Source organism: Mauremys reevesii, linkage group 17 (genome assembly GCF_016161935.1).
Source record: "Mauremys reevesii isolate NIE-2019 linkage group 17, ASM1616193v1, whole genome shotgun sequence".
Lineage (NCBI taxonomy): Eukaryota > Metazoa > Chordata > Testudines > Geoemydidae > Mauremys > Mauremys reevesii.
In genome coordinates, this window is record NC_052639.1 from 3,534,952 (window position 1) to 3,544,834 (window position 9,883).

Sequence of the window (9,883 nt, forward strand, 5' to 3'; positions counted from 1 at the left end):
AAAACAGCCCCGTAACAAGGGCGAGGCGAGTGAGGCACCTGCCTCGGGTGCACAAAGCGGAGGGGCGCAGCTCTACGGTGATCGGCAGCGCTTCGGCGGCAGCTCTAACATCACAGGGGCTGAGGCTCGGTGCAGGGATGGGGGGAGTCTGGGTATGAGAGGGTCTGGATGCACAGGGGTGGGGTGGATGGGGGAGCAGCTCCCCATACAGTGATCCCTCCCCCTGCAGCTGAGGAGCAATGGGTGCAGGAAGCGGGAGGTTGCAGGAAGGGGAGTTTGCAGAACTTCCTAAAGCTGGGGTAGAAATCGGGGGGTGGGTCTGACCTGGGCCTGGATGCTGTGCAGGGGAAGAGGAAGTCCTGTTCTAACCGGACCAGCCGGACCTAGGAGCTGAGCCCTGTGCAGGGTTGGAGCCACCACCGGGTCTTCCTGAGTCTCACACTCTATATGCTAACGGCACATTGGGCTGCATTAGTAGGAGCACTGCCAGCAGATTGAGGGAAGTGATTATTTCCCTCTATTCAGCACATCTGGAGTATTGCGTCCAGTTTTGGGCCCCCCACTACAGAAAGGATGTGGACAAATTGGAGAGAGTCCAGCGGAGGGTAACACAAATGATTAGAGGGCTGGAGCACATGACTTATGAGGACAGGCTGAGGGAACAGTGAGGGAGGTTTAGGTTGGACATTAGAAAAAACTTTTTCACGAGGAGGGTGGTGAAGCGCTGGAATGGGTTACTTAGGGAGGTGGTGGAATCTCCTTCCTTAGAGGTTTTTAAGGTCAGGCTTGACAAAGCCCTGGCTGGGATGGTTTAGTTGGGTTTGGTCCTGCTTTGAGCAGGGGGTTGGACTAGAACCTCCTGAGGTCTCTTCCAACCCTGATAGTCTATGAATCTGTGAATGGGGGCAGTGTTCCAAAGAGCTCAGCTCCCCTTTAGTTGCCAAGATAAATGGTTGGACTTTCAGAAGAGCCCAGCACACTGTGGCGCATGTTGGCTGCTGAGCCCTTGAAAAGCTGGCCCCTTGTGCCTCAGTTTCCCACCTGTACAATGGGGATAATAGTGTGGTGCTTAACCACCTTTGTGCAGGGCTTTGAGACCCTTGGCTAGAAAAAATAAAGCCTTGTTGACATTACCACTGACAGGGCCGGATTAACCTTTTGTGGGCCCGACGCTAAACATATTTGTGGGGCCCCATGGGAGCAATGGAGTGTGGCACAAGGAGGTTGGTCCCCAGAGCAAGGGGCTGGCCGGTGGCAATGGGGCATGGCATGGCAGGGACGGCCCTGCTCTGCTCAGCCCCACACTTTCCCCTCTCCCCCCAACTGTCTGAGACTGGCCAGGCTTCTGCACTAGTCCTAGGCGGCTCAGCTTCGAGGAGACAGGTGGGGCCCCACAGGTGGTGGGAAGCAGAGATTGCCCGGAGCTGGAGGTGTGCTGGGGTCTGGCCAGGGGGCAGAGAGGAGCTGGTGGGTGGGGCCAGCTGGCCGAGAGGAGCAAGTGGGGTGGGGGGAGTCAGCGGGCTGGTGGATCTCAGGGTCTTGGCGTGCAGTGCAAGTGGAGCAGGCCAGGGCCCCTTCTGAGCATGGGCCCGGCTCTGTAAACCCGGTACTGGCCACTTCCTTTGGTATCACTTATGTCGCTCAGTGTGAATAAGTCACCCCCCCAAGCCACATAAGTGACAACAACCTAAGCACCAGTGTGGACAGTGCTTCACAGCTACCGCTTTCGGCGGAGTTACACTGATGGGAGAGCTCTCTCCCATCAGCATAGAGCATCTTCACCAGACGTGCCACAGCAGTGCAGCTGTGCTGATGTAGCGCCTCTAGTGTAGACTAGCCTAAGGAAGTGCAAAATATTAGTATTATTTACTGAGTGACTTGCCCAAAGCCACACAGCAGGTCAATGGCACAGCCAGGAACAGACCCCAGAAGTCCTGGTTCCCAGACTCTGTCCCTAACAAGCTGAATGCAGTTCTCGTTATGGTTCAGTTCTCTCTTTCTCCACAATGAAAGGAAATTAATGAGCATGCACTGGTAGCATTTTGCTTGCATTTATTGCTAATGTGCATTAGGAAAATTCCCAATAGCCCAAGCGAAAATGTTCCAAGACATAATCTCAAACAAACAAGAGAAATAATTTCCCTGGCCTGCAGCCAGCGCTCGTCAGGCAGGCTACTCCATGGGAGTGCATCGGAACACATAGCAGCAGCAGCGGCCGACGTGGATGCCGACGAACACCATGGTGATGAGGACATAGCTTGTGAGGATGGCCTTGATGGCATATCTCGTCTCGGGGTCATCGAGGGTTCGCTTGCGGTGACCTCGGAACCCCACGGAGAGCCGGAAGCCAGCAACCATTTGCCCCTCACGCCAGCAGTAGTAAGTGCCCCTGTCGTCCAGCTGGGTAAATCGAATGTGCAGGTGGTTGCCATGGTCAATGAAGACCCGCATGCTTTTTTTGACCCCAGTGAGGAAGCTGGTGCGGTACAATCGAGTCGAATCTTTGTCCCACGCCACTGCGTGCTCTGGCCTGGCCCCGGGGCAGGCGATTATCAGACCGCTGCCAATTTGTTGCTTGTGGAACTGAATGGGGACTTTGGGCAGCCAGGGTTTCTGGCCAATCTTTGCAATGAGATTGGAGATGGACAGCACTCCTTCCTCGGGGCCCTTTGTCTGTACACAGGGCGTCAGGCAGCTTCGGATGACAACCTCAGGCTTCCTGCGCCGGATGGTGCCCTGGAAGCGCCCGGGGACAGATCTTGAGCCACAGGACACCACGTCTGTCGGGACTGTGTGGTACCTGGGGTAGAGGTAGGCGCTCTTCACATAGCAGAGGCCAATTCTCCGTTGCTCACCTCTCACCCCACAGCGGTCACACTTGGTCCAGTCCCAGAAGGTGGTGAACACGCTGAAATGCTTTTCTGTGTGATCCTTCTGTGGGTGCTGGCTCCTGTCCTCAAAGGCCACGGTGACGGCCTTGGAGGGCTGCACGTCCACATCATAGCCATAGAAGAAGTCACCTTTCTTGGTGCCACAGAGATAGTGGCCTGAATCCTTCACCTGGGCCTGGAAGACGATGAGACTGAACATCCTAATGCTGAAGCGCTTCAGCATGTCGCTGCCCACACGGATGTGGCCAGAGTCCAAGAACATGGTTCCATCAAAGTCTGTTAAGACCTTAGTCTGCCGGCTGCCCATGCTCTTCTGGAAGTACCACACGACTGAGGTGACCTCCTCTGGCTTGCATTTACAAGGGAGCTCAAAACTCATGTCAGCCAAGTAGGCAGCATTGTCAAACATCAGGAAGGCTGGGCAGGGTGTTTTCTTGAATACATCTTCCTTCTCCATGATTGCAAAGGCATGGAGAACATCTGCCATCCCAAGGAGAATGGCAATTCCAACCAGCCTCATCTCCATTAGCCGGTCTAGCATCAAACCACCCCAAGAGCCTTACTGATCCTCTGGTCACTAAGGTTAACAGCCAGAGAACAGTGCTATATAAGCATGGGTTTTGTAGTCGAGTTCGGCAGTAGACTCTCCCCTCTGGAACTGCTTTGGTCGATGGGAGAGGGTGGATAGCAGTTGGGATTATCTCATCACAGCCTAAGGCTTGCTGGGGAAGCTATTGTAAACTGTTTTAAAGAACTTCGTGTTTGTCCTGCATTGAAGGTTCAAGGCTATCGACGGGATGCTCAGAGACATTAACTCTAGAACCTTTTCTTTTTTCCTCATGTCGGTTCTAGAATGTGAACACAGCCCTGAGAATGGGGATCTCAGACAATAAACAAGCCCTTGCAACTCAAGGCATGTTACAGATGTGTACACAAAAGCGGCACTGAAATGCAGCCACCTGTAAGTGCAAGGCAACAGCCAGGTAAGTCACCTGTACACAGCACAACTGTGCGGTGTGGCAGGGCACCTCCTGTGCCTCACGGGCCTCCACGTTACTCCCTTGGGCAGTAGGAGGCCTGGAGCAAACCAATCTGACGCTGGAGGGTTTTTGTCTTCACTCCTGTTTTATTTTCCCTTCTTATATGGTGGGCCTCAGAGTAGGCCCAAGAAGTGCCCTTCAGCAAAACAACAGAACCCCGCAATGCAAACAGAAATGCTTTCCCCACCTCTTCTTCTTCTTCAAGGAGGAGACACTGCCTTCCAGCCAGAGAAAGCTTTTCCTTCCTCCTTCCCCCTGCCCTTGCCCCGGCTGCAGCCTGTCTCTCATCTCTCTCCTCCCCTCCCCTCTCTCACCAGAAACGGGGGTTTTAAAGGTCACTGGCAGCCCTTAACTGGGCTCAGGTGTCTCTAGTTAACTTGAGGTCACCCTTTTTCAGCTGGTAGGGAACAGGGCTTTCATCATTTTAGGGCTGATAGATCTGCTCTCCACCACTCTATCTTGCCCAGAATATCAGGGCAAACATTGGTTGTGAACACTGATGTGGAGCAGACAAGACCTCCGTTGTTTAAGGTTTTGGTTGACAAGTTGCATGGGATCCTGTGTATCCCTCTGGGATAGATAGATGGGGAGGGCTCAGCACTGCCTGCATTTGACCCCATGGTTTCAGGGGGTCTTGGGATTTCAAACCAAACACATAGGCCATTAAGCCCTCCCCGCCTTCACCTTTCCAAAAGCTAGTTTGGGGCCCTGCATTTCATAGAATCACAGATTAGGGTTGGAAGGGACCTCAGGAGATATCTAGTCCCACCCCCTGCTCAAAGCAGGACCAACCCCAACTAAACCATCCCAGCCAGGGCTTTGTCAAGCCTGACCTTAAAAACCTCTAAGGAAGGAGATTCCACCCCCTCCCTAGGTAACCCATTCCAGAGCTTCACCACCCTCCTAGTGAAATAGTGTTTCCTGATATCCAGCCTAGACCTCCCCCACTGCAACTTGAGACTATTGCTCCTTGTTCTGTCATCTGCCACCACTGAGAACGGCCAAGCTCCATCCTCTTTGGAACCTCCCTTCAGGTAGTTGAAAGCAGCTATCAAATCCCCCTTCATTCTTCTCTTCTGAAGACTAAACAATCCCATTGCAAGTGTTGAGCCCTTGGAAATTCTGGCTCTTGTCTGATGGCTCCAGCAACAAGTCAGTTCAGCCCCCCTCCCCAGAGCACCTGTTTTCAGGCTCATGAAGGCTTCCTGCTGCTCAGCTCTCCCGTCCTCATCCCCTCGCCTGTGCTTGGAAAAAGTTACGCTCGGTTCTCTCTCACGTACACACCCAGGACCATAGGGTGCCCTTTGGGGAAAATCTCCAGCCCAAACCCCCAGGCCTCAGGGTGGGGCACAGGTAGGGTGACCAGATGTCCCAATATTTGGGGCTTTGTCTTATATAGACACCTATTATCCCCCACCCCCGTCCCGATTTTTCACACTTGCTGTCTGGTCACCTAGGCCCAGGTAGGTTCCTTATCTCTCTCCAACCTCAGTGGGCTCCCTTCTTTGGGGCCTGCAATGCATTCTGGGACATGCCTCAGTGATGCCAATGCCATCCAAAGGAGGCAGCTGCGGAGTCCCCAGGAGAGCACCCAGTCTGGAGCTGGGAGCAGGAGCCTCCTGCAGCATGGCCAACCCCACAGCTTCAAAAGTCATGGTCAGACTCCAGACTCAGGAGATTGGCCCAAAATCATGTGATTTAAAAGACCGCGATATTGTGGTTTTGGGCTGTCTTTGACTGTAGATGCCCTGCCCCGCGGCAGGGTGTGGGTGAGGATCGCACTGATTTTACAGCACTGATATTACAGTGATTTTGGACCCTGCTGCAGCAGCAACCACCCCCATATCTGCCCACGCCGGTCAAGCAACAAATCTGCCCCACATCAATTCTGTCCTGCACCCTCGCAACTCTGTTCCTCCAGGGGCTCTTCACCTCCCTCTCCCAGGCTTGGGGGGTTTCAGTGGGGCCCCCTCTGCCCCTTCCAGGCTGGGGACATGTGACTCCAGGGGCTCTTCAGCTCACTTCCCAGGTGTATCCTGCTGAGGGAAGGGCATGGGGCAGAGGCCCCATCCTGTCCCCATTGCTCAAGGCTGAGCTGCTGACTCTCTGCTCCCTCTCCCTCCCTTCCTGTGAGAACTGGCTCCTGAGGGGAGGGGGTAGAGAGCTGCCTGCTTCCGGCAGCACCCATGATTGGCTGTTCTTCCCCAGCAGGCGGGGCAGTGGGGAAGGCAGCCAATCAGAGGGGGTTTCCCCCAGGCAGGGCTGGCATTGGCAGATGCATGGAGGGTCTCGCCCAGCAAACCCATGTGGTGGTGAAAAAGTTGCGAGGGCCGGTGACGCTGCTCCTGGGAGACGGCCAGTGCCTGGGCGAGGAGCCTGTGCTTTGGCCACCTGCCCCAGCTCAGAGCACAGCACAAGGGTCTCTGCTGCCGCCCTCCAGGCTGCGTCTAGACGAGGACTGACAGGGTGGATTAGCACACGGAGACCAGCTGTGGGACTGTAACGCGAGTTAACTGATGGAGTTAAAGCCGAAGTTTTAACCGAACCAGCCTAGCCCCTAGTAAGGTCAGGGTGTCTTGTCCACATGAGCAGCAGCTGCCACCTTCCAGCAGCAGCCCTTTAAATCCTGAGGCCCTAGGCCAGATGGAGGCGCTGTCCATCTCGCTCCCCCCCCCTTTTCCCTTGTAAGGGTTAAGGCAGGTGTTAGTGTGGTGATGCCGGCTGGTCAGCACAGCTGGGATTGAGCCAGGGACTTCCACAGCTACATGTGTGAGCTGCTAAAGCTGCCTAAATACTGTGCCAAGCTCAGTCTGTGCACCAGGCCCTGTAACCCACGTGCATCAGCACATCACATTACGCCCCATGTCTTTGGGGCAGAGCCTGTCTCATGTCTGTGCAGCACCTGCAGGGCAGCACCCTGACCTTGGCTGGGGCCTCTAGGGGTGCTGCTGCCACAGAGCTAATGAATTATAAAATAATACTAATTGGCAGGGCTGAAAGCGCTGTCTGGAGAGGATCCCAGGGCACAGAGCGCGACAGACTTCTGTTACCAATCTGCCTCAGGCGTCAGGTGATCAGGCTGAGGCCGCAGGATTGTTAGGGGAGGAGATGAAGGAGCACACCAAGGGTCTACGTTTTAAAGCTTTATTAATAAAATAACAGCGGTGAGTGCTGGGAACGCTCCCACGTCACTCGGAGGAAGAAAGAAAGTGTTAGCACCCCAGTCCCTAAGCCACTTTCATACTCACACACACTTTACCAGAGGCTGGCCAAGCCTGGGTGCAACAGAAGAAGAAGAGGGGGTGGGTGGACGAGAGTTCTGTCCCGTGCAAAGGCCGTCCAGGGTCCACTGTTGATCTCCAATTTGCTTCAGGAGGGTTTTAAGTCCTGGGGTCTTTTGGGGGCGTTTCGTTCAGGGACCTCTGTCCCCCGTGCTCTTTGTACCAGTCCAAACCGGCTTTGTGTGGCCTCAGTGTTTCGAAAACTCACTGGCTTCAGGGACGTGAGACGGTTGTTTTTCCCCTCACTGGCCTTCACTGTCTCCCTAGCTTTTGCAATCCCCTGCAGTCTGGTTCAGCTTACTTCTCTTTTCTCACAGTTGGCTGGGGTTGGGTAAGATCCAGGTACAGCTGCCGGCTGTTCGAGTGCAGTGACCTTGGACTGGAGCCGGTGTCTTATCTTCGGACTGAGCTGAGGCGTTGCGTTAACCTGTTCTCTTCTCCCTTCCTCCCGCTTCGGCCTCTCGCAACCTGCAAAGGAATCTTCCACTCCACACTCACACCTTTAACCCTTCCCAAAATGCCTTGCCATGCTTGCAACAACGTTAGCAACATACAATGCTGATCTGCCTCCCTGGAGACGCCCTGAGGGAGGGGGCCATTGGGGGGTGACAAGAGGGCACTGCAGGCCCTACCATCCGTGGTGCTTCTCTTCCAGCTGCCAGCCGTGTCAGTGCCCAGTTGCTCTCCCCTGGGTGCTAACTCCCTTCACCTGCTTCTCTTTCAGAGCCTGCCCAGAGTTTGGCAAGGCCAGGGTAACCAGTGCATATGGGTCCTGGGGTGCTACACTGGGGTCAGACCCCTTGAGCACTGCGGCACTGGGTGTTGCAAGCCGTGACTAGTGGAGAAAGATGCTTGTGTCTGTAGGAGACTGGCCGCAGGAGGTGCCATGCCAGGTCAGGCAAGGGGTCCAGGCGTCCACCTGGCCCATCTCCAGCCATGGCCAGCACCAGCTGCTTCAGAGGAAGGTGCAAGAACCCCCTACGGACAATGGTGGAATAGCCTGTCCTTAAGGGAAGTGTCTGCGTAGCCCTGTAGGGGTTGGGTCATTCTCTGAAGCAGGAGGTTTTATATCCACATTTTTGCCTCTCTCATGTAACTGTGGATGCTCTCACTAGTTAGCCATTGACATCCCACCAAGCTCCTGTCTCAGTGCAGGCTGTGGCAATGGGTTCCACAGGCTAAACCACACTTCCTTTTGGCACCTTTCAAGGAGCTGCCTTTGAGTGTCTCTGGATGTCCCGAGACAGGGTACAGAGAAGCAGTTGATTTGCCTTAGTTTGGATCTCACGCTCATGTTCTCTAAGCTAAAGAGGACTGGTCTTTTCACACTCTCCTCATAGTGAAATCGCTCCAGGCCTCTGAGCTCTTTTGTCACCTGTCTCTGAACCTCACTTGTGCTGCGGTGTCCTTTCTGAGACGGGGTTCCTGACACTGGACACGTTAGTCCAGGTGATGGTGAACCACTGATCTATATAAAAGCATTAGAAGATTTTCAGTGTTATTTACCATCCCAGTCGTTGTGCATCTTAACACTGCCAGATCCACTGGCGGTGTGTGCTGGTTCACACTTGTCCCACCCATGATGTGTGTCGGTTCACACCAGTCCCACAGGCCGTATGTGTCAGTTCACAACAGTCCCACCGGTGGTGTGTGTCAGTTCACACGTCAGTCCCACCGGCGGTGTGTGTCAGTTCACACCAGTCCCACCCATGGTGTGTGTCGGTTCACACCAGTCCCACAGGCCATGTGTGTCGGTTCACACCAGTCCCACCCATGGTGTGTGTCGGTTCACACCAGTCCCACAGGCCATGTGTGTCGGTTCACACCAGTCCCACCCATGGTGTGTGTCGGTTCACACCAGTCCCACAGGCGGTGTGTGTCGGTTCACACTAGTCCCACTCATGGTGTGTGTCGGTTCACACCAGTCCCACCCATGGTGTGTGTCGGTGTGATGGAGTAGGAAGCACAGACTGTCTGTGTGGGGGAGGGGAGAGCCAGAGGTTTAGGTGAGTGTCAGGAATTCAAACTGTGAGCTGAGCTTGGCCTGGGGGAGGGGAGGTGACACCTCTGGCCAGGGAGACAAAGGAAGGAGGCGGAGGAGAGAGGAGGGGCCGGAGAGGACTGGGGGACACAAGTGGGCTGGAGAAGAGAGGTTCACACCAGTCCCACCCATGGTGAGTGTCTGGTTCACACCAGTGCCACCCAAGACCTGTGTTGGACTGTGTTCCTGTCGTCTAAATAAACCTTCTGCTTTACTGGATGGCTGAGAGTCCTGGTGAATCGTAGGGAGCACGGGGAAGGTTCACACCAGTCCCACCCATGGTGAGTGTCGGTTCACACCAGTCCCACCCATGGTGTGTGTCGGTTCACACCAGTCCCACAGGCCGTGTGTGTCAGTTCACACCAGTCCCACCCATGGTGTGTGTCGGTTCACACCAGTCCCACCCATGATGTGTGTCGGTTCACACCAGTCCCACCCATGATGTGTGTCGGTTCACACCAGGCCCACCAATGGTGTGTGTCAGTCAGGGGCAGCTCTAGGGATTTTGCCGCCCCAAGCACGGCAGGCAGGCTGCCTCTGGCGGTTTGCCTGCGGAGGGTCCGCTGAAGCCGCAGGACTAGCGGACCCTCCGCAGGCAAACCGCCGGAGGCAGCCTGCCTGCCGCCCTCA

The 9,883-nt window shown here is 55.1% G+C and overlaps 1 protein-coding gene across 1 annotated transcript; it reads right to left on the reverse strand.

Annotated features, from left to right (window-relative positions):
* Positions 1–1,939: 1,939 nt before the first annotated feature.
* Positions 1,940–3,551, reverse strand: FAM187A (family with sequence similarity 187 member A). Its single transcript, XM_039504293.1, has one exon. The coding sequence runs from the start codon at positions 3,430–3,432 to the stop codon at positions 2,173–2,175; it is 1,260 nt and encodes a 419-aa protein (XP_039360227.1). The 5' UTR covers positions 3,433–3,551; the 3' UTR covers positions 1,940–2,172.
* Positions 3,552–9,883: the final 6,332 nt, after the last annotated feature.

Excerpts from the sequence above, each read along its gene's own strand:
- FAM187A (XM_039504293.1), bottom strand. The coding sequence starts at position 3,432 with ATGCTAGACCGGCTAATGGAGATGAGGCTGGTTGGAATTGCCATTCTC.